Source organism: Parasteatoda tepidariorum, chromosome 3, assembly GCF_043381705.1.
Source record: "Parasteatoda tepidariorum isolate YZ-2023 chromosome 3, CAS_Ptep_4.0, whole genome shotgun sequence".
NCBI classification, from domain to species: Eukaryota; Metazoa; Arthropoda; class Arachnida; order Araneae; family Theridiidae; genus Parasteatoda; species Parasteatoda tepidariorum.
Genome location: NC_092206.1, coordinates 194,499 through 220,298, shown reverse-complemented (window position 1 = coordinate 220,298; position 25,800 = coordinate 194,499). Strand labels below are relative to the sequence as shown.

The following is a 25,800-nucleotide window of genomic DNA, read 5'->3' as shown; positions in this document are numbered from 1 at the left end:
GTCAAAAAAAAAAATTTTCGTAAGGAGTTATGTAGGGCAGAAATATTCAGTTAAAACCGTATTATTTGATAAAGATGAAATCAGGAAATTTAAATTGCGAAATATATATTTATTTCTATTTGATGTTTACTTTTCAAAGTGATTGGTTCGCAATAAACTTTCTTTTCCTACAATTATAAACACAACTTCGCGTGATAAAATCATTAAGATGTCTCTTGTTTAGTTACAAAATTTCCAGCGGTAAGAAATTAAGTCCTAAAAAGTTACTATGTTTTCCTTCATCGTAAATGGAATAATGCTTCATTAGATATGATTCAAGTTGTCATTGGGGGGTAAGAATAATTTTTCTTTAGTTTTTAAACTTTTCGTTGTTTCATTCATAGAACTATTTTGCCATAAAACGAAGTGAAACGGAAAACGACGTCCTTTACTCAATTTTAAAGAAGGAATCTGAATTTTAAAAGAAAAACACAATCTTTATTCCCCATGAATTATCTTAAAGCTGTAGAAAATTGTCTTTTTAATTGCAATAATTCTACCAGAATTATATCAGCCCTAAATGATTTAAGAAGCATATATGAACAAAACAAATAAGAATTAAAACAGAAATTCGCAGTATTTTTAACCCCATGCATATCTTTCTCCATTATTAGAGGATTACATCCTTGTTCCAGTCTAAAATACAAAAATGCAAATTTATTTAATTTTAGATTATTTTCTAAAAATTTGTAAAAATTTAATAAGAAATGCTATAAAAACGTGAATAAAAGTAGTTGTTCGATTTCATAATGTAAAACTAAATTCGTAACATCCTAAATTAATTCAAAATATAATTCCATTCATAGAAACAGCTCAATGAGGAACCTGCATGCTTTTTTTTTATGTTTTAAAATGAAATATCATGCCATTTTAGAAAGATTGACACCAATTTCACACCGGTGTGATAACTAGTTACTTTGTTATTAATAATTAAAATTGCTCGATTAGCCCCGCCTCCTAAATCGCTGCTGGGTTTCCCATCCGCTCTGATGACGTCATAGTATAGTACAACCGCGACTATAAATTCCGCGCCCGAGTATAAATTCTGAAAAATGGCTCCAAGCAAAAACTACAAGTTTTGTATTGTACCATGTGCAATAGTTCCATGTTAAACACGCCAAATAAATTATTTTTTAGTGTACTAAAAGGAGAAAAAAGACAAATTTGGTGAAAAGCCAACAAACGTGATTAAAAAAATTCTCACAAATTATCTGCAACTACTGCATTATACTGTTGCTAAGACCATTTTACAGTAACTTACTTAATTATAATTTAATTCTATAAGATTGTTTTTCTGGTTGATAAGCTTCTCTGAATGAATAATTTATTATACTGAATTGAAATGTTGCTCAGATAACTTTCTTTCTTCCTTTTTTTTTATTCTTTAAAATAAAAGGATTTTATTCTTAGAGAACAGTGGTGTACAGGTTCTTTTTTTTAAAGTTAAACAATAATTTTATCTAGAAGAAAAATTATCAAAGTTAAAATAAAAAACGATAGGGGTTTAGCATTATTTACATTTCTTCAAAAAAAATTTTTTTTCAAAAAAATATTTTAGAAGTTAATAATGAAAAATAATTTTTAAAAAAAATTTGCCTAAATTCCAGGTTATATACCATTTATTCCGTTCCCTCTAATTGGGATCAACTCACTAAATAAAAACTTTCAAAACAGTTCTGACTTTTATATGTAGACAAATATAAATAAAAATGAATCAGTATAAATAAAGAAAAATGAATTTATTTCAAAAGTTATTGGAAAAAAAGTTAGTTTCGACATTTATTTTTTCATTCCTCAATTTTATTTCATTGTGCTGAAAGGTGCCCACAAAAATTTTCTCAAGGGGGAGGATGCAACTGATATAAACTGTATTTAAACTATATATATGATATAAAAATGAAAGAAAAACAATTTTTTAAAAATGCAGTTCAAATTAAAACGCCTTTGTAACACATTTCTAGATAAGAAGCTTTGGTTTAACTCCTCCCGTTGGCTAAGTTACTATACTTTGACGTCATAAGCAAACACCGCCTCATTTTGTGTCACGTGAAGTTAGTTTCGTTTTGGGCTAATTTTAAGTTAAGTTTTCTTTAATATTCGGGTCAGTTTTTTAAATTCTGTATTGATGTTAGAGAATCTTAAGATATAGCTATTTAAAATAATCAACATTCTGCGATTACCCAACGCATGCAGGTACCTCATTAGCATACTTGCACTGATAAATAAAAGAACCAGTTAAAATGGTGAAGGGCCACTTGCACAGCACATAGATTAACGAAGGGCCACACTCATATTTTTGTCATGTTAGTGGCAAATATGATAGTTCATATCTAAACATTAGTGTCCTAAACACCAAATATTTTTATCAGCAAACATATTTGCAGAAAATTAAATACTTTCAATTATTTGTATTTAAAATTAAAAAAAACTGATACCTTTTTTTTAAAAAAACTTTTTCAATTTATCACAATAATTAATTTATTATATGCATATATATGTATATATATATTGGGATGGGATTATAAATTCTAACCAAAAAGAAGCTTGCAGAATGAAAGTGCACAAAAAAAATTTGCATTTTATACAGTAATATAAATTTGAATTAAGTATTTTTATAAAAGAAAACTTATAATGTTTAAACAAAAACCCCAAATTTTTTTTTTTTTTTTTAATGTTTAGAAGTTCCTGCAGAGCTGCACATCAATAGTCGGCAGGCCGCAGGTGATAGGTTGTGCAACCCTAGTCTAAAGTAAACTATAATGAGAACAGCACTTCTTAAACCGTGGATGAGATTTCTTTTGATATTTAAAATACTTGTTTTTATGGTAAATTTATTAATTTTAAGACAAGCTACAGTGTCAGGTTAGGTATAGTGGATACAGGGGGAAAGTGGGCATATATATATATATGAACATCCATATTCTCCTTTTAAACTGAGATAATTAATTTTATATTTTTGGAGACATTTACAAGGATTGTGGCAAGCATTTTTATTTCTGTTTTAAAAACGGATTAAAAAATGTATGTTTACAAACGCAGGGCTCATTCTCGGCGATGTTTGCGGGACGGGGCACCCCGTTTGCCCTATGAATTAAAAATTCCTTCCCGCATACCTAATTAGTTTGAATATGTACCACGATATATTAAAGGGGGGATGTTAAACCTATTATGTGCTTTTCTGATTGTTTTTCGGCAGAAGTAAATCTTGTTTTGTCTGTAATTAACCATTTTTTTAATCATTTCCGTATGATTTTTCAAATTCTGCCGTATTTAATACGTTATTATGACAGGTGTATTTTGAACTCGAGTTATCGGTTTTTTGAACCGTTTGATTTGTGACAATTCCATCCAATTTTTTCAAAGGTTGTAATTCTTTTGGCTTTTTTACGTATAGATGTTTAATATGATGTTGTTTGGACGTACGACTTTCGAATTTGCACTATCACTATTTAATATGTTTGTTTCGTGGCGATTTTATCACAATTTCATGGCCTTTGTTACGAACAATATGATTTATATATATATTTAATCTTTCTTAGAGAGCCAATTAAACTATTGGTAAGATTACAAAGATAACGGATGGCTGTTGTGTTGCAAAGTTGGAGAAAGCATCTGTTATGGCTACTGCTGTTTGTGATCCAAAAAAATCTTCAGCGTCTTCTTTTGTTCCGCTTACAGTGAGTATTTCTTTTACTGGAATAAGACTGTATTGTCTGTTTTAGACACAGAATGGTACGTATTGTGATCTGCAGTATATCACTTGTGTTTATACTAAGTAGTTAATCCCAGTTTATTCTCATCTCTTCCTTTTACAAACTGTAAAAAAATAACAAATTTTTTTTCCATTATGTTTATTTTCTTTTTTGTTAATTTGATTATTCTTAAATTTGAACTTAAGAAAAGATTAACAATAGAAAGTTTTGTGGGTTTTGTAAATTGTATTTTTGTTTTAATTTGTCACTTTCATCAATTAGCTTTTATTTTTATTTAAATATTTTATTAAAATGCAATTGTTATATATTTTGTTTTTCAAGTTTAGTGATTCCTCTAAATTCGTGTTGATACGAAACACTTGTTCTATTACTGTATTAAATCTTTTCAAAATATGTATCTAAAGATGTTTGATTGTATTTCTTCAATTTTCTGCAGGAGTGAATTAATTTAAGTATGATATAAAAATATTAGAATATATTTGTTTAAGCTTTTCTTATTAAAAGAAAAAAAAATATTAAAATACTTTTTAAAGCTTTTACTTAATTTTATGATTAAATGAAAAATTTTGTTTGATAATTCCTTATGGATTTTCAGATTTTAAAAAAAAAATTTTATTTACTTTTAAAAGCTTTTAAAAAATTGCATATTTTATTTAAAAATGATATAAAAATATTTGAATATATTTCTAAAGTTTTTTTCCAAAGAAATATATAAATTAAAAATCTTTATAAAGCTTTTACTTAATTTTATAATTAAATGAAAAAGTTTGTTTGATTATCCTTAAGGATTTTCAGTTTTTATTTTTTACTTCTAATATTAAAAAGTAATTGCCAAATGTTGGTTTTTGTGACTAACTGAACGGTCCTACCAATTTTATTTTGCTAAAACTTTCTGTTATTATGCTTCAATGTTTGTTTGATTTTTTGGTAATAATACAGTTTTATATTTCGTGTGCTAACTGGTGTAAAGAGATTGATTAATCTTGATAATATTTGGCTTATGACTGTCTTTTATTTTCTTAACTTTTATTTTAAAAATCTAAGCAGTCAGCTGATTTTTAAAAAATGTTTTGGGATTAATTTACTTTCTTTCTCATATTCAGTAATTGTTTTTTTTTTTTACATATATCATGTAATCTATTAGCGTTAGANGTTTGTAGAAAAACGCATCAAGCGGGATTTTCATAAAAGGGGTAACGCAAAATCCGGGATTTTTTAACATTATCGGTATAGGCAATTTTCACGGATCAACAGAAAATGACGTAAGAAGCGGGATAACGTACGAAACGGTCAACGCAAAATCGGGGTTCCACTGTATGTATATATATATATATATAAGCATGCATGTATGTCTATGTATTTTGTGGATCAGAAGGAATGAAAATTTGTTGGCAAAGTTACTTTAATTCATCATGGCTATCACCTTTGCTACACGGCTATCCCCTCTGATATTTTGTAAACTTGCATACAATGTATTCTCCTCATAAATTTTGAAGCAAAATTCTTTTATCTATTATTAGGTATTCATTAAAAAATGTGTATTTGCAAAATATAAGCAATATCAAGCTTTTTCTTAAGATAAAAAAAATTATATTTATGTACATGTAATAATATTTTTACCAAAAAATAAGTCTTTTAAGAAAATTCTAAAAATAATTTTTTTTAAAATAATTTTTAACTCTAATAGCACATATAAGTGTGTGCTATTTGATTTATTTTAAATATAAGAATAAGACATTAGGTAAAAAGTTAGTGTCCCTGGTTATAAAAAAAAACAGGAAAATCAGCCTGGAAAAGAAATAGGGGATTTGTTGTCATCCTGAAATAGTTTTTATTTCTCTTCATGATTATTTAAATAAACAAAACATTTTATTTTATAACCACCACTGGGATAGAATGCAGATACTTTAGTAAAAGGTCCATATGTTTTGAGGATTGGCTTTAGAAATTTTTTTGGGAGTTAGCAAGCAGCAAGTTTTGTTTTAACAGGGTGCGTAGCATTTTTAAAAGAGCTTAAAGGTGCTTTTTTTTTATTCGGGGTTTGTAAAGAGTGCTTAGTTTTCTATTTCTTAGAAAGAGATTTTTTTCTTTGCCATATCGATTGTCGTTCTAAATTACAAAAAAATGCATGATTTTCACAATTTTCTCTGCAATATTTATCAGAAACCAGGGTTCATGATTTTTTTAATTTAAATCGGATTTTTTTTTAAATTCAAATACACTGTTAGAACTTTGACTTATGATTAAAAAACTTTATAAATGTTTGATCAAAATTAAATTAATATTAAAACTGTATTATAACATTATTTTAGGAGCTCTAACTACCTGAAGCAATTTTTCATTATAATACTTAGCTTTGAATGCATAGCAACCATTTTGAAACAAATACATGATTGAAATTTAAAGACTAGATGGAATAAAGAATACTTTAACTATTAAAACAAAGTTTCAATTAACAAACCATAATTTTAAATTAAAATTGTGATTCCTTTTTTTTCCTCTTGATTCTTAAAATGGCAAAATAAATGTAACAGATTGTGTTTGTAAATAGATAGATTAATAGATATTTAATCTATATATTTTTATATTAAAATATTCCTTTTTAATCCTATATCAAAATAGATAAGTTAAGCTTAAAAACTTTTTAAAAAATCTATGTACTCATTGGAATTTTTTCTTACAAAATTTCTTTATAGAAAATCTGATAATGTTGCAAAGGGTGGTTCATCTATAATTATCTAACTCTAAAATTCTATTAAGAAGTAATCAAAGCAATTCTAAATCAACAGTCAATTTTAGTATATTTAAAGTATTTAATAAAGAAAAGAAAAGTGTTTGCAATTTAAAGCTCAACATCTACATGAATTCTACAAATTGACTGAGGATTAAAATTCAGTTCTTCAATGTTTTGAGCAGTGCGCATCGTTACTATTGGCAAAGAGAGTTAGAAAAAGAGAAAAATAATGTTACTTGGCGGGAACAAATGTCAAAGATACTTTAAACATATTCTGAGAAAAAAATACTTATTGAGACAGCACAATTCTAATTCTGGGTTATTTAATTTAATAATATAGAAATTTTCATTTTGAGATTTGATAACATAAATTCAATAGTTTTTTATTCGTTGCTAAACTGTATAAAAAGAAACAATCCAGCTTTCTCATTTCCTAAGCAATTGCACAGTTTACATTGTACTGTAGGTACTATCTATTTATAAAAAGAATCGATTTAAATAAATGATTTTTTTTTAAAAAAATAATTTAATTTAAATCAAGCTGATTTAAATCAACTGTCAGAAACTAGTTATTTTACCATGATTATGTAAAGTTTCTGAAAATGTCTCTAAATTTTATGTTTATAAATTAAGAAATTTAAACAAGAGAAAAAAATAATTTTTATTGCTGCACAGATCCTAATTATGATTTATTTTTGGAAAGTGATTAAAAATATTTTTTTTGAGTGGTTAAAAAGTACTTAAATGGTGCTTATTTTTTGCAGAAAAATCTGGCTTTGCACCCTGTTTAAATAATTAGGTGGCTAATGCTATAAAAATATAATTTTGTAATTTAAACAAGAAAAAACAGTAGGCACTAAATACTACTGTCATTAATTCATTAATGTGGGAAATAGTCATTGCCAACGTAGTAATGTTATTATTGTTATGATGTGTCAATGATCTACTAAACTATTGAATACTAAGTAGATGACATTGCTATTGAATGTAAAATGTATTTAAATGTTGATTTGTTTAATTTTTAGCATCTGCAGCATTAAGTCTTTCTGATATTCCTTGGAATGGTCCATTTGGAGCAGTTCGTGTAGGACTCATAAACGATTAAATTATAATTAATCCTACGAGGCAAGATTTAGCTAAAAGCTCTCTAATTCTTATAATTACTGCAACTCAAGAAAATAATGTTGGTAGGTTGAAAAATAGGAATACTAGCATTCATGGTTTTAGACGAGTTATATTATATCCTTTTCATAAAACAGTTAAGGCACTTTTAACTGTTTCCCCTTTAAATTTTAGGGACTTTAGTTGTTAAAATGGTATTTTTGCTTTACTAAACTGATTTCTTTATTTTAGACTGGAAATGTATTTTCATTTCAGGTTTTAATTCATGTTTTTTTAATTTAATTTTTTCTAAAATATTTATCATTTTTATTGTCCCTAATTTGTTACTAGTTTGTGAAATTGCTGTTTTATTTCCTTGATTTTCTTACTTTCATAGTGGTTGTTATGAGCAGAATTCGTTGATTTTAATCAGCTTGATTAAAATCAACTAATCTCTTAATCAGCTTGATTAAAATCTGAAGTAAACTAAACTTTTTTTTTTTAAAGAAAAATCATCGATCTAACCCACAAATTTTTTTAAGGAATCAGTAGTTTAAAATTTTTTATAGTATTTTAATATGTAATTGTTTCGAACTTTTATTGAATTTCCTAGTTTTGAAGTTTATTGTAACTGTATTACTTAGTTTATGAGTTTTGATGAGCATTTGTTGTGTTATAAATTATTTTTGGTGATTTTTGTAATATGACATTATGAAATAATTTTTTTTTTTTAAATTTTTCTGAATGCTAACAATCACAGTGAACATTTGTTGCATTTTTTTAACATATTATATATCTTAAAAAGTAGCTATTGAATAGGGTTTTTTTTCACAAAAAAACAGACAGTCATGATAAATTCAACATATTTTTTTATTGTTGTAAATATATTTTTTATTCCTAAAGTATATGTAATATTAAAAAAGAAATTATCCTGTTATGACATAAAAAAAACTGTTTAATCTCCCTTGATGCAAGCAGATATAAATTTTTATATTTATTTTATAATGAAGCCATCAATTTAGATGCTATTGGCTGTAAGAATAGGAAATTTTCACCTGAAGGGAAACAACAGTGTAGAAGTTTGTAAAAAAAAGGAGGATTTTTGTAATGAATTTTGCAATGTTTGTAATAAACTTGCAATAAGAAATACATTTTTATAATCTTATCATACACATTTTAATTTTCATTCTATCATGTTACCTATACAAATATTTTAAGAATAAACGTTTTTTTAATACAATGTTTATAGCATATTTTTTATAATTATTTGTAACTTGCTGTACTCATAAGTTAAAAAAGAATCATCCAAATTTGATTTTTTTTTTAAACTAATAAGAATGTAGTTTTTGTTGCTCATAGGATTTTTTGAAAAAAAAATTTTTTTTTCACAAAAGTGTAATGTTTGGAAAAAAATAAACAACACAACAAAACTTTACTTATTGTGAACATTGTGTCAAAATTTGATTTAAATTAGGTGAAAATTGTACTTATTAGATATGCAGTTAGTTATAGAGAAACATAGTTTTGAGTAAATCAATAATCTGCATAAATATATAAATTTTTGCAATTAACTATAATGCCAGACTCATAAGGTGCTTCTTCAAGTCTTGTCTTAGTTTTATCTCTTCTTTTTTTTTAGAGAAGCAGTCTGTGATCATCTACATTTTGAACATATTCTTTGGCTGCTAAGTCTAAATTTTATTCCAATTGTTCGGGAATCGACAATAACTCTGTGCATCTTTCACTAAAAATTAATACAGCTAAATAAGTTACAATTTCAGTTATTTATATTAAAAGTATCATTAATTCTTTTTCTTACATAATTTAAGCAATTTATGTCAATAGAAAAGTTGAAATGATAGTATTTTACTGAAATGTTTTGTTAAGAGTGAGCAAATCTATTAACCTGTTTAGCAAAATGTTTCTCCCCAATAAAATAATTTTCTATTTAATAACATGGGAAAATCGGTTTTGCTGTGCGGAGAAGACTGCAGGTACGATTTTTTACGTGCAGAACCGTCAGTGTGCAAGTTCACTTGTTCATATAAATCACTTTGTTGTTTGCCACACTAGACATATTATGCTTTAACTCTTACATTTTATGAAAATCATTTCAATATTTTGGTACAGTAATCTTAAAAGGATAAACTATCAAAAAATACAATAAATATTCATTTTTTGAAAATTTTGGCATTTTTTTCCAAAATGAGAATTTTTTCTTGTCGATTTTCGCCAGGCATTACGCAAAAGAGTGCTTTTCCCATTGTTCAACGTTTACATAATTCATTCAACCGCAATCCATTTTTGCGTACCCTCGGTCCATAGCGTAGGAAAGTCCCAAACATTCTACATGTTTGATGAAATGCTTACAAGTTTGCATGTGGAATTCCGCTGCATTTTGCAAGGTATTCTCAATGTCAGGCTTCATTTTCCACCCTCTGATATCGAACAGAAAAATTTCTTGATCATTTTATAATGGCTAATATAATCAAGAAAAGATTTCTTTATCAGAAACTAGTTATTTTATCATGATCATGTAAAGTCTTTGAAAATCATTTTGCATTTTGTTAATGTTTATAGTGTTTAAAAATATTTTCTGGGTGCTTAAAAAATACTTAAAGGTCCTTATTTTTGTAGAAAGATTAAGCTATGCACACTGTAGTTTAATCATGGAAATTTAACATGTGTTTCATATTAAATAATTTCATTTCATTTCAACTGTTATAATTAATAACAAATTTCAAGAATTGCATTTGAGTTGGTTTGAGTGTGATGATTTTTGCTACTTTTAAATTCTTGTGACAAAATTCATGATAAAATTTTTTTTCTTATGACTGATTATGATCTGATTTTTAATTATGCATTATAATTGATTAATCAGTTATTAATACTTAAAAAGAATCAAAGTTAAAGAATGTTTTTGGAATTTGATAATAAAAAATGACTAATTTTTTTTTTAATGAAAAATTGATATGTAAGGAGTAATTTATTACTTTTCAGAATGTTTTTTAAAAACTGCTTCAGATTTAAAAATGTCTGAATTACTTTTCCAATGTCTGATCAATAAACTTCAAATCTCAGAATGCAAATAAATTTCATGTGAATATTTTTAAGTTTAAATAATTCAATAATATCTTAATATTTCAGATTATTTATTTTTGTACTCAGAATTACAGTATATTTAGTGCTCTCATACCATAAAACTTTATATTATTAGTACTCTTATAACTCATTATAATACATTTATTGTTCAAGAAATGTAGAAATATTAATACTGAATTATTTATTATTTTAGATGAGGAGAGGAATGGCTGCTGATGCTGTGATACAAGAAACATTAGAAAAGGTAAGATTTTATTTTCAACGCCTATACACAGTCACGAATAACACTTTTGTTTAATCTTTGAAATGTCTTTTTTTATTTTGATTTATATGTATATATATATATATAATTGTAATTTGATAGTGCAAGGGGATTAATGTTGTTGATACTTTTGTTTCTTTGAAATTAAATTGACATATTCCCTAGAATCGACCTTAAAAAGCATTAAATATTATTAATGTTCTAATTTGTATGTTAGTTACATGTTCTAATTTGTATGTTTGTTACTGCTAATTATTAAGTTTTTTTTTTTCAGTTTGTNGTTTTTTTTTTTTTTTTTTTTTCAATTTGTTTAATACTTTAGTCCTTTTTTATTGCATCCGTTTAAATTGGCTTCTTGAAAAAGTGTGTAAAGCATTGCTCAGATCAAAGAATGTTGTTTTAAAGAGAGAAAATTATACTCGTTTGGATCTTCTTTCGACTTTATTGAGCAATAATGTATAAACCCACATGAGTCATGGAAGGTGTTTGATGGAAGTCATGGAAAATCAATGAAAGTTTGGGATTTAAAAATTATTTGTTTTTTAACAAGCGAATACGCAATTGCTTATGTGGCTTGTGACCATATGGCTTTAATACACAAAGAGTTGTCTATTTGTAAATGTAGTTGAAGGCAAACATCACTATTAGTTCACCTTATATCGTTAATAAAATACATCATCCACTCAACTTCCAATGCATTCTTTTGTGTAGTGGTTTGTTTCAAATATCAATTCATTCATTAAATGTTTATGAGGGAGAAAATTATTTGAAACTAAAATAAAATTTCTCTTTGTTGACCTGTTCAGTCATAAATCTTCACATCATTTCTATTAAAATGTGCCTAATTTTTAAATCTATGGGATATTTTATGAAATATGAGTTTTCATGCAGATGAATATAGTTTAAATAATTAAGGAGAAAGTTAAGAATATTTTCTTATATTACATGGAATACTGATTTCCTCTTTACAACGCTCCTCTTTTTCATCTAATCTTGAAGTGTGACAACCTTTATTATTCATACATAATATTTTTGTTTCTACATCATTTAATGGAAGAGCATTTTCAGTACGGAATTTTCCTGTAGATTATTGGATTTTTCATGTTTATCTTAATCTTGGAAATTTCTATTCAGTATTTCAAGAACTGGCCGGAAATATTGGATATTCCTGGTTATGAAGCTTCTATCTGAAATAGGCCTCCAATGGATCCCATCGCTTGTCGGGGTACGTGGCAATGAGACAGCCGATGTGCTCGCCAAGAATGGCTGTGATCTTCCCATGGACTACTTGAACCATTTCTTGAGATCCACTCCCTGGGAAAACAACGTTTGCNCCTCCAATGGATCCCATCGCATGTCGGGGTACATGGCAATGAGACAGCCGATGTGCTTGCCAAGAATGGCTGTGATCTTCCCATGGACTGCTTGAACCATTTCTTGAGATCCACTCCCTGGGAAAACAACGTTTGCTTAGGCTTTCCTTCTCCGGGGGGATGTGTGACAACAACAATCTTGGAAATTTTCTAAAATATTCAAAAATTCTCTTAAAATTGGAATAGTGTTGAAAGAAAAGTCCCTAAAAATATATTTTTTTACTCAATTTATTATTTGCTTGAGTCATTAAATAAGTATTGCTCATAAATAAGGAAGTAAGCCTTGTTGATAGTGATCAGTTTTAATCTTTTCTTCTCTAGAAGCATTTATAATTTCAGTCTATTTTGTTCAGAACTTTCTGTTTTCAAATTAGTTTTTTATGTCTAAAATGAATTAAATATTTAGAACTATTCAACATTGTAAATTAAGAAATATGATAAACATAATATTTTTTATTCTACACATATTGTTACAATACTAAAGTTCGATGGTACCTCTTGTCCTTTTCGTAGTCTGAAAGAAATTTCATGTACTTAAATTAAGTTTTGTATTTTAAAATTCTAAATTTATTTTTATTTTGTTCAAGAAAAATTCCTTTAACCACAAACAGATATTAATCAATAAATTGCTGTAAAAAAATTTAATCCTGTAAACAAAAATTCATAGATTTTAGAAATTTGGAATGATATTCTAAAGAAATAAAGTGCGTAACTTTTTAAATATTAATTAAAGTGCATCCGATAATAAAGACAGTTATGTTAATTAAAATTGTTCCAAACTTTAATGACCATTCAAATGTAACCTTGTGGAAGGGATAGTTTTGTGATTTGTTTGTTTTTTGTATAACAAGGGAGAGAAGTATGAATAATGCATTAAAATTTCCTTATTTTCATAAAAGTATTTGGGTATTATTTGGGTATTACCAAAAAATTATATGGTAGCATTTTTAAATTTGTAATGTAAGTTTATTTTAAGCAGTGAAAAAATTGGAAAAAAAATTCTTCAAACAATTTCAGAGATCAACAGTTTTGAACACTAAAAGAAAACACAAAAAATTCCTTTAGAATTCTACTTAAAAGTTTGTAAAAAGAATAAAAGCACACATCTTGTTTTTTTTTTTGCAAAGTTATATCTTTTATTTGGATATAATTCGATATTTAATTACATTAGTACAGTAATAGTTAAAACGAAAAACATGGGAGCTTTGATTTTCTTATGTAAGCATAGGAGGAGGTTTGCTGGCAATGGAGAGGAGTCCAAAACTGCCAAGAAAAAAAAATACTTATGGATTGTCTACAGTAAAAACACCCCTAGCCATTCTTCTGCACCCGTGGTGGTGACTATGGTTACAAGGTATAACTATTTAAAGTGGGGGTATGGGGTCATTGTTTAGGACAGGTTTTGGCTCAGGTCGACGAGAGAAAGAAAATCCTTTCTTTGGTCTATTGTGTAGGACCTAGAGTGAAGAGAAGCTACCCTCCCTGAAATGCACCATTCTTGTTTCCATAGCAGCAGATGGCCTCAGACATTGTGGCGGGGGGAGTTCCTACCAAAGACAAACTATACATAATATTTGCCTTTTATTTCTATTTTGTTTATTTTGATTTAAAAAAGAAAGTATAGTGTTAGATAAGTAGTAAGATTAGTAATAAGTTCAGTTTGTAATATTTATTTTAGGTCCATTTTGCTGGGGAATTAAGCTGTTTATTAATTGTTTTAAAAGAAATATCAGTCACTTGGAAAAGCAGTTAATTTTCTTTGCACCAGAGGAGAAGTGCATACCTGCCAAGTTCCCTGTTTTTTAACAAAGACTCCAGTATTTTATTATTATCTCCTGTTTACCCATATATTCTCAATTTTCTTTGTATTTATTAAAGAAATTTAAAAAAAAATTTTTTTTTTGGATAAAATATCCACTGGTGGTTAAAATATATCTTTTATTCCTCAACAGATGGGGCTATTACCATGCAGTATGTTGAGTGTTTATAGTTTAAGTAATTATAAATAATGGTTTAAAAAAATTCTTCTTCAGATTCTCTTTTTGACGTATCAACACTTTACTGGTAGCCTAAAAAATGTTGCTCTATTATTTTATTTCTCCAATGTTGGCAGGTATGGAAGTGCCAAATCTTGGTTCTTTTATTCTGCAGAAAACTATACTGACTGTGATTCAAGTATCAAGCCATAAATTCTGTTTATAAAAATACATTTAGGAATCTTTGTTTTAGAAACAGGCATAAGGTATGTTGTGTTTTGTTTCCATTCATTTACAACAAGGAAATTGACTCTTTTTGAGAGGAGTCAAATATAAGTCATCTCCTTATAAGTGCTCTCTCTTTTTTTTTTTTTTTTTTTTTTTAATCAGTGCATCTTTTGATCCTTTGTCTTAAAACACAGAAAATAATATCAATATTCGGATTGGATAATCAGACATGTCCTAATTAAAATCATTAGGTGATCTATAGGCTACCAACTACTAGTGCAGATGAATCTCTTTTTCAATTATTGATTTTCTCTTTTTTAAATTATACATCTTTAACAAAAATTTATCTTTTCATACCTGCCAAGTCTCCTGTTTTTCAACGAAGACTCCTGTATGTTACGACTATCTCCCATATATTCTCAAATTTCCCCCTCTATTAGCTAAAGAAATTATTTTTAAAAAAATTGCTGATAAAATAACCACTGATGGCAAAAATACTTGTTTTCTTGATTTTTTGTTTTTTTTTTGTTTTGTTAATTTATGATATAGTTTCAATCGACCTTTCAAAAAAGGGTGTAAAATAAAGGGATTGTGATCTTCTATGTAATTTTCTTCAAAACTATTAAGCAATAAATTAGTGTTTTTTGACAATAATTTAAAAAACAAATTTGTCTATTTTTAATTTTTTTATTGCAGTTTAAACTGATTTGGGTGTTGCTTAAAATTTACATTAGTAAATGACACAAAAACAAGATATTTATCAAAAGTCTAAAAACTGATAACTTTATTTACCTTTCTAAAATTGGTAAATGCAGAATTGTATTATTCTAATTTTGTCAAAAAATTAATAGAAAATGTTAACTTTTGTGCACTTTATATCTTAAATTCTGATTGGGTTCCATCCTTGTATTTTACATGTATCTGCTGATAGATATGTATCTGATTGTATTCTACATGTATCTAAAGATATTGTTGAATATAATCCTCAGTTTATTTGTAAAAATTGAATAAAGGGGTTATAAAACATGTTTGAAACTTTTCCCCTCAACAGTTGAGTTTTGATCAGAATGAGAGAGATCTGCAAGATATCCTTTTAAGAAGTATATCTTCTATAGTGGCATTTTAAAATAATAAATTAGTAGTTTTTATTTAAAAACTTTTAAGAAATTTGTTTTAGAAAAAAAGTAATTGTTTCAAAATATATTAATTCACGTTCCAAGGAAGCTTATAAATATTTTTAACTCTCATAGGAGCCGATAAATATTTCTCACATTAATTCAATCTTTTTCATTAATACTAAATAAATTAGATATTTTTAATAGTAAACATAATTATAATAATTTAAAACATAATTTATTTCATAGATGTATTGAAAACATTAATAAATTTGACATTATTAATGTTTTCAATACATGTTAAATAAAAAATTATGAAATATTAAAAACATAGATGTATTGAATTGTGTTCTTATTTATTTCTATTAAATTGTTTTAGCTGCTATGTACTTAATTATTAACAAGTAATTAAAGATTTTGTGTTGTGAGATAGGTGATCAAATACTGATTAGTTATTTAGAATTTGTTCCAAAAGAAGAAGAGTATTTTGTGTTAATTGTTCTCTTTTTGTTTTAGTTTCCACCTTATGCTACAATTGAAATTGGACGTGTAGGCGAATTTGGTAGAAGAGAATTTGGTCATGGTGCTTTAGCGGAAAAAAGTCTCAAACCAGTAGGCTTTTCTTTTACCATAAGGTTAACTTCTGAAGTCTTAGCATCTAATGGTATATTCTTTTTGTATATTTTGTATTGCTTGTTTATATATTGTTTTATTTATTTATATATTAACGTATATCAAAAATTCTGAAAATAGAAGAAGTGAAAATTATTATTTTAAATCGGAGAGAGATTTCAATTTGTATGATTTTTTTTTAAATTGAGATTATAACAATTTTAAACTAATTTGTTTTAATTATTGACTAAAGGCAGGTTTAGATTTTTACCAGCAAAAAACCTGGTAAATATTATTAACCCATGTGTATTTATTTATGTTTATAATGCAAGGTTGCCACTCCACAGGGAAAGCCTGGAAAATACACTGCAGGGAATTTAAAAATCACCTAAAATGCAGGGAATTTTGATTTTTTTCTTTACAAACTGGGAAAATACATGAAATTTTTTATTTTTTTTTATATTTGTCTTTTAAAAAATGGTGACCACTCAAAGCGTATGGGATATTTAACCATGATATTTCAGCTATAAACTATTTCATTTAATATAACATTATGTTTGGCTGTTTTACCAGCAAATAAAACTAATAAATATAGTTAGCCCAATATATCTCACACAAGAGCGCAGTTGTTTCTTCTTAATATATTGATTATAATATGAAAACACATGACATCCAGATTTGAGTGGCAACCCTGCAATGGTTTACTATTTATAACTGATTGGTATTATAGCAAATATTTATAATGTATTTTATATATACACTACCCTACAATAATGGAATAGACGCTTTGAGTTTTTAAATTTCTCAAGAAATACTTAATTTATGACTTTAGAGATGTCATGCAATTTTTCATACTTTTGCAATAAGATTTAAAACCTTCAGAGGTTTGGAAGACCCACAGTAAATTGCAAAAGAAAACACGGGAAAAATATATTTGAGGGTGCCCCTTGGCGAAATTGGCGACTTATGTTTGGCTCCATTCCTGTTTGCGCGGAACACTGTGGTAACAGGAATGGCGGCCAAAACATAATGATATTTCAGTAAAACATAGGAAAATTTCAATAACACATCGGCCAAAACTTTATAAAATTGCAATGAACCCAATATGAGCAAAATTAATAAACCCAAGAAAATGCATTTTGAATCGAAACAACAATTAATGGAGTATGCAAAGAAAGAAAAGGAAAAAATCAAATCACTTCATTAAGCTTGAATATCCTCAGGCACAAAACTTTCTAATAGCAGTTAGATTTAGCAGTCTAAATTTATCATGGATAGAATCTGTGTACCTTCATCGCCACATAATTTCAGCGAAATACGAATTGAAAATGGCGTCTGTGGTACTGGAATGGCGGTGACATTTTTTTCTGAAGTCCCTTTTTATGACTGCCCACATACCTTCGATCTTATTGACCAGAAGCAAAAGTAACCTTACCTGCCGGTATCCAACGTAGAACAAACGGACCTCTAAAATTACATATACAGTTGAGCATTTAAAAATAACGCTAAAATCTAAACCAATCAGAATCACGATTGTGTTTCAACATCGACCAGCTTGGTGATCAGCCGTGATCTCAACTTGGCGAGAATCAAGGGGCACCCTCAAATATAGTCTACCCGAAAACACATATTTTTGAACACCCTATGCCAGTAAATCAAGCAATAATCTTGTATCCATTACTTTAGTTGTTGGTTGAAATAACTGCATTAGATTTCGTAAACCTAGAATAAATATTTATGGAAATATGGACAATTTTATGCAAACCTAATTTTTCTGCCTTTTTGTTTTTTCCAATAACTTAATAAATATTCAATGGAATAACTTAATAAATATTCAATGGAATAAAACAATATTTTTGGAGCAATTCAAAGTTCATTACAAAATTACTTATTTAATATTTTGAAAATAAAACTCTTTAAAAACTGCGTAAGATATAAGTATTTAAGGTAGTTCTTTTATGCTGTGCAAAAAAAAAAATTTAAAACATTTTTTCTTAAATTTGTAGTGAATCATATTTGGCAACTAATGAAAAATGTTTGATTTGAATATCTTAAGAAATTAAAAAGTTTCAAGCAATTTTCTAAGTATTTTTTGTATTTTTTAAAAGAATGCTCGAAATGATCAGGAATTTTTCTCAAATTTAGTTTGTTTCAAAAAACAAAATTTGATAACAAATGATTACTGTTTCATAAAACAAAATTTGATAACAAATGATTACTGCTTCATGAAACAAAATTTGATAACAAATGATCACTGTTTCATAAAACGAAATTTAATACATGATAACACCTTACAAAAATAGTCTAGAAACCAAAATGTGATGGTATAAGGAAAGAAAACGATCCTTTTATGGGGGATGATCCCCCACACTGTCGGTCTCATTTTTAATAAATCTTGTTTAATACAGTCGACTCGTTTATAATGAGCACAAAGGGACCGTAACATGTACTCGTTAAATCCGAGTGCTCGTAATAAACGGGTACTTAAGACAGGCGTGCAACCAAAAGAGGGGGGGTTTGGGAGGTCAAATGATTGAATTTACTTAAAATTTAATTAATACTTACTTACTTTAATTACATTAATTAATTTAATCGCTTTTTTTATTTCGCGCACATTTCCTATCATTTTGAAAAAAAGATAAGACAGAAAGACTAGAAAGATGAGAAAAGAGATTACAAGACGGAAAAATATTGCTCGCTAAAACCGGGTCTTGCTCGTTAAGAGCGACTTCTGTTCCATAGACTTAACATTGATCCAACCAAATATTCTCGTTTCCCTCGGTAAATCCGAGTTCTCGTTAAATCCGAGCTCGTTATAAACGAGTTCGACTGTAGTACAAAATGAAATTTCTGGAAAACCTCTAATTGCTGTGAGATTTCTTTCAAAATGTACAAAAACTACTTAGAAAATTGATTGAAACTTTTTAAATGTTTAAGATATTTAAATCAAACCTTTTCATTAGTTGCCAAATACTGTTCTAAAGAAATACCTTAAATACTTCAATCTTGCGCAGTTTTTAAATCTTTTTTTAAAATTTTAAATAATTAATTTTAAATTGCTCCAAAAATATTATTTGATTCCATAGAATACTTATGAAGTTATGGTAAAAATATTCCTAAGCATTAAAAATCTCTAATGTTATAAAATAATCCTTTAAGTATTTCTTGAGAAATTTTTTAAAAAAATGTCAAAAACTCAGTGCTCCTTTCATTATTGTAGGGTAGTGTATAATGTATATCAGCAAGTAACTAATTAATAAAAACTAATTATTGTAAAACTAATATTGTTGTAAAAACTAATTATTGTTGTAAAACTAATTATTCACATAACCAGGTGAAGCAGATCTTTTCAATATGAGCCAATAATCACTAATTAAAAATTAAAATCATGTTTACTATTTATATTATTGTATTATATCATTGTATGTCATAACTTTATTACAGCTGTACAGAAAATAACTGGATAACTGGAAAGCTGAAATAAGCAGAATTAGGAAATTTAATAAAAAGAAATAATTAAATAAGTTTAATAATGATTTTTCTTTCTTTTTTTTACAATGATTAATAAAAACATTAAAAAAATATACAATAGTGATAAGGGTACGGTAAAATAAGGATTTATCTTAACTGCGAATCTTTTGTCATTTATTTTTATAAAATTAGATTGGGGAAAAAAATATTTTACTTATTCCAGTTTCTATCTACATTTTTAAGATCAAAATTTTCCGAAATAATTATTTGTTCAAATGATTATTCCCAATTGTGTCTACCCTAGGTAAATTTAATGAAATCAGGAAAACCTTTTTGTGCATTTTTTTTCCTAAAAGTTTGTATCTATGCCAATAAAAGTGGGTAACTGTGTGCCTCTCTTTACTTCTTTATCTTAATTTGCAACATAGAACTAAAAATGTTTTATAAATTATATTTGTACTTCACTTTTTTTTCTATAATAGGTGATATTCATTTAAAATGGTATAAAAATTATTTTGTATTATACTAAGTCAATGTGCGAGGTGACTTTGTAGCAATTAATTTGCCACCTTAAAATCAACTAAAACTTCATTCGATTACAAAACAAAGTTTCTTTTTTTTTTTATATGTACCCAATTTTTAAAAAAAATATCTTTAAATGTTTTGTTTTTAGAATGAAAACATTAATATTAGTATATATATGTATAGTTATAGTTACGCACAGTGAAAATTAGAAAAATTTTGTTTGGAAGGCTATGTTTTATTTGTCATTTTTTGTTTGTAATGATCTTAAATCTGTCGAGTCGCAAAGTCCTCCAGGTACTAATCCAAGAGTTTCCTTGTCTTCTGGATTGGGTTCAGAATGACAAGGCCATGGAGATGAACATGAGTAGTCGTAAACCCAAAAATTGGGTCGGCTGTTCAATGACGGATATTAAATTTTTAAAAAAAGAAAAATCTGCAGTCATTTCCTTAGGGCACCGAAGAAAAAAAAGTCTGAAGAACTATGTTTCAATCTACTTAGGTACCAATCAAAGTGAAGATAATAGTTCAAAATGCAAATTTAATAACGAAATATTTTTCATGATAAACTTTTTAAGAAAATATGTAAAAATGTGTCTGCATTATCTCCTAATTTCACTAATTTAATTTTTTTTAAAAATATTCTTTTCTTATTTTTTTTTCTAAAAATTGTTTTGAAAGGTTTTTGTTGTTCAAATTCAAAAATCTTATTACTTTCCACACTTTGAGTCAAAGCTACACTCTTAAAACTTTTTACCAGATGTAAAAATTTTCAAAACGGGAATATTTGTGAGTATTATAAACATTATTCAAAATGAAAACATACTAATTTCTGAAAAAAGCTTACAAAGTTAAAAAAAAAAAAAATTTATCGAAGCAAAATTTAGAGCATTTATGTGCTATTAAAGAAAAAGCATTTTTTTTTATGATTTTAAAACTGTGAAGCTTTAAATTTATTTTCCTTTTTTTAAAATTCTTTTTTATGAATAAATTGTAAAAGCATGTTTATTTGACTATCATTTGATGTTATAGAATCGTATTCGATGACAACTGTCTGCGGTGGATCATTAACACTGATGGACGCTTTAGTACCCATATCAGTTCATGTTGCTGGTGTTGCTATAGTCTTGATAACTGCATACAACACTGAAGATAACAGAAGCATAGAAAAATATGCTATATTGGCTGATATATTGTTGATTTTTATGCATGCCACCTTCAATATTTATTGAAATATGAAAAACAATCTTCGACACACTAACGACAGGGGTAAAAATTTTAGTCATTTATCTGTGACTAAAAGATATTATAGTCTGGTCTATTTATATATATTTTCTCTGGTCCATTTGCATATCTTTACAAGGTGCGTAGGGTCTTTAAAAAATGCTTAAAGGTGCTTATTTTTTATTAAAATTTTTTAAAAGCCTTTAAAGGTGCTTTTTTTATTCATGCGTAAAAAGTGCTTAGTTTTCTATCTTTTAAGATATTTTTTCTTTGCTGTGTCGATTGTTGTTCTTAATTTTAAAAAATGCTTGATTTTCACAATTTTCTCTGCAATATTTATCGGAAGCTAGTTATTATATCCTGATTATACAAACATTTTGAATTTTATGCTTATAAGTGAAGAACTTTAAATGAAAAAAATAATTTTCATTACTGCACAAATCCTAATTAAGATTTTTTTTTTGGACACCGACTGAAAGTATTTTATGAGTGCTTAAAAAAGTACTTAAAAGGTGTTAATTTTTTGTTGAAAAGTCGAGCTACGTACCTGTATTAGATTTTGGTTAAAAATGATCTTAAATGAAAACACAATTAATGTGAAATACATACAGTTTTATTTGAATTTGTTATTTTGTGACAACAACACAGAGAAAAATACAGAGCAACACATCGTTTGCTGGTCTGGGAACGCCTGATAATTATTTTATCGTGATGTGAGTCCAATTCTTAAGATTCCAAGTTAACAGACTACTGTTAATTTCAAAACATGGTAATTGGTCTATACTATATTTTTGTAATAAACTGTATCTTGTTTGGAGAGTTTAAAATTTTTTAAGATGGTGAAGTGTGTAAAAAAAAACAGTTTTGACACGTGTAAATATATTTAAAATTGAATTTTTTGAGTGTTTAGTTCGGTATCCACTTGCCATTAAAAATTTGTACGACTTTCACTCTGAGAGGCAACTAAGTTAAAACACATTCAGATTAAACAAATAATTGTCTTTAAAAAAATTCACTTTTGCTCTAATAATCTACTTTTTACGAACTAAGTGTGCATCTTAATAGCTTAAAGGGATGACTTCAAATATGTGAATTAAGTTCAAACGATATTTTAAGTTGTGAAATAAGACACAAAAATGTACAAAAAAAGAAATTAAGTTCAAGGTGTTAAACTACGGCATAAACTTTTAGAACCATGTTTTCCACATTGTTGCTACCCACCCTATTTTGATGGTCATACGTCCAAATACTTTGAACTAAAAGTATGTTTGTGAGAAACTATATTGTGTTTGATGTCATAATTTTAAATATTCTCTGTATTAAGATATTTGCATAATTGGGGTCGCTCCTTTAAACTCTTAAGATATTTCAAACACACAAGAATATTTTAGAGGGTTTTTCGTCAGTTACGTAACGTTATTTTAAGTAAAAATTTCAGGATGTAATTTTTTTTTTATAATTATTTCTTTGTGCTACTTTTTTTACAAGGTTTAAATTATCTTTCAGAATGTTTAAATAAATCTATAAGCCTTTTCTTTTTCTGATATATTATTTACACAAAGACGGAAAGGGTTTCGATTAAAGAATGGTGTAGATCTACTGCATTTAAATTTCTTTACAAAATTATTGCATATCAGTATTTTTGTAGTATGACATGCCTTTAAAAATATATTTTGGCTGTTATCTTTGATAAAAACTAAAAACCATTTTTTGCTGATTGCAGAGATAAGTAGAGGACAAACTCATTGTTTAGTGAAACAAGTTATCTTTGGAGAGGGCAAAACAACTTAATTGAAAAAAAATGACTGGAATGTTTTATATATATATTAAAGTTTAAAATGAAGATAAAACAAAGGAAAATTACAGACATATGAAAAAAAGGGGGGAAAGAAAAATAATGATAAAAATAACAAAAAACTGGGGGTAAAAATAATTTTTAAAAAATCCAAAAAAAAGGGATAAAATGTTTTTTTTTTTAAATCCGGAAAATGATTATTAAAAAAATTTATATAGTTTTTTGTTATTTTTATTATTATTTTTCTTTTTCCCCCTTTTTTCATATGTCTGTAATTTTCCTTTGTTTTATCCTCATTTTGAACTTATTTTATGAGTTCTATTTACTTGCAGCTTATGCGCNCGGCTTTTTGTAGCGATTCAGAAAACCGGAAAAATCAGTTATCCGGAATAGCGATGGTCCCAATCGTTCCGGATAATCGGTTCCCTACTGTATATATATATATATATATATACTTGAAAGGGTAAATGTATGCAGAATTTATTTTTTCCAACAAAAAAGAAAATATTCTCAAATTTAATGGGTTGAAGCTTCATTATTAAATTTTCTTGAATAGTCATGTTTTGTTCTTCATAAAATACTTTGTTAACCTTATAAAAATTTAAATGTCTTAATAAAAAAGAATGCTATTTACAGAGCTATAATTAATTATTGAAGGGATGTCTGTGGGAAATGGTTGATTTTGCTGAAGAAGGGTGTATTAAGGCTGTTTCGGGACTTTTTAGTGACGGGGTACCTGATTCTGGGATTTTCAAAGTTACAGTTGAAAAAGTTAATCTGTTGTTTTTATTAGTTTATTAGCTGATGATATCGAAATTACCTTTCTTGATGAAAAAAATATATAGCCATTTTTTTCTTCTTTTCAATTAGATGTTAATATACCTGGTCTTCCATTAAATATTATAGATGAGTCACTCTCCTTAGCTGCAGGTAATTACAGAATTTAGTTATAACATGTTTAAGCAGTGTATAAAAGGATAGCGGGTGGAAATTGTGTACCTTAAATAAAACTACATAATTTTGAGCCCATAATATAAAATTTGGTGCCAAGTATTAACAGTTATTTAATAATATATTGACCAAAAAATATTTTTGAATTAAAAATGTAAGTTTACGATGTAACATAATATTTCATAAAATGCTCAATCCTGTTATTTTACCTTCTTACAGTTTATAAAACTGGTGGGAACATATTAAAAAAAAAAAAAAATCGCACTTAACCAGAAGTTAGTGAAGAAAACATTGAAGGTCCGAGAGCAAGGTACTCTATGTTATTTGGAGCACCACTAGGGAGGTTTAGTCAAGTCTGTTCCAAAAGTGGATACATGACTGAACTTCTTTTTCTCAAGCATACAGAAAATAAAATACTTTTGGTGATGGACAATCATAAAAGTCTGTTTGCTAAGTGTATTGAGTTAGTTACCCTTCCTCCGCATTGTTCTCCCGCCCTAGGATGTTAAGAGTCATTGGGCCATTCAAATCTAAATTGAGAGTATCATAAAATAATTGGATGGTATTGAATCCAGATAAGCATACATAACTTGGCTGCAATAGCAAATACTGCATATAATTTAACATTTACAAACAAAAACGTCACTGCATTTTTCCAAAAAACTGGAATCTGGCCCTTTTCACATTCCAGTTTTACTGATGAAGACTTAGAACCTTCTTCTGTAACAGTTTTGCAAGCTTCTATTAATTCTAGTAAATTCTTCCTGTGGATCAAATTGTTGTAGAAAGGTGTACAATAGATAGTCTCCCAAGTACTAGTAAAGGAAATCATAATTTTTATACACCAACAAGGTCAACTAAAAGAAAACCTAAAGAGCCTAGGTTAATAACACCTGTAGATGTGAGACCCTAAATCTATTACCATGACCAAAAAAAGAGGTAGGAAAAATGGAAAGCCCAAATATTGACACACAATGAAACACCCAAGAAAAACCGCATTCAAGAAGAAACTATTCGAAGATTGGAAAAGACGAGGAAATCAATCACAAATGAAATTAAGCTCAAGTTAAAACCATCAAAAAAATTATTATTTGTTGAATCTTCTGAAAGTGAGTGTGCAGGTGACATTCCTTTATACAACGAATCAGAATGTGAAGATTTTTTAACGCCTTCCATTACAGATATTGAAGAGCAGATGAATTTTGAGATAGCTGATGATACAATAATAGAAGTTAATAACTGTGTTCTTGTTGAGTTTTGTGGAAAGAAAGAAAAGTTCTATTTGTAGGAAAAATTGAAGAGATGGAAGAAGACAGCTATAAAGTAAATTTTATGAGAAAGAAGGAAGATTCATCGAAATTTTATTTTCCAGAAAAAGAGGATATTTGTAGTATAGAAAGAAATGACATTAAAATAAAACTGCCGCAAGCGGCGGAACAGCTCGAGCTATGTTCTTCATGACATTCTCTGTAAACTTTGATTCAATTAAAGACAAAATAATGTAGCAAAAACCTAAATCTATCCAATATGTTCATTCATTATTATTATTATTTTATGAATAAAGTTAACTTTCCAAATTGTA

General features: G+C 27.4%; 1 protein-coding gene across 11 annotated transcripts; it reads left to right on the top strand.

The window, feature by feature from the left end:
• Nucleotides 1–25,800, top strand: LOC107438583 (polyribonucleotide nucleotidyltransferase 1, mitochondrial). 11 transcript variants are annotated; one of them, XR_006226502.2, is made up of 9 exons: nt 16–332; nt 3,579–3,716; nt 7,512–7,673; nt 10,883–10,933; nt 14,358–14,566; nt 16,160–16,307; nt 21,281–22,241; nt 24,138–24,197; nt 24,438–25,800. XR_006226502.2 is itself a non-coding variant. In XM_071178160.1 (6 exons), exons 2-6 carry the CDS (start codon nt 3,657–3,659, stop codon nt 24,485–24,487), a joined length of 369 nt encoding a protein of 122 aa, XP_071034261.1. In that variant the 5' UTR covers nt 1–332; nt 3,579–3,656; the 3' UTR covers nt 24,488–25,800. The 11 variants fall into 11 exon arrangements, 4 of the variants coding, with proteins under 4 accessions (XP_071034261.1, XP_071034260.1, XP_042909431.1 ...); XR_011636296.1 differs by lacking the exon at nt 14,358–14,566 and having other exon boundaries at nt 28–332; XR_006226500.2 differs by lacking the exons at nt 7,512–7,673; nt 14,358–14,566 and having other exon boundaries at nt 24–332; nt 21,281–21,517.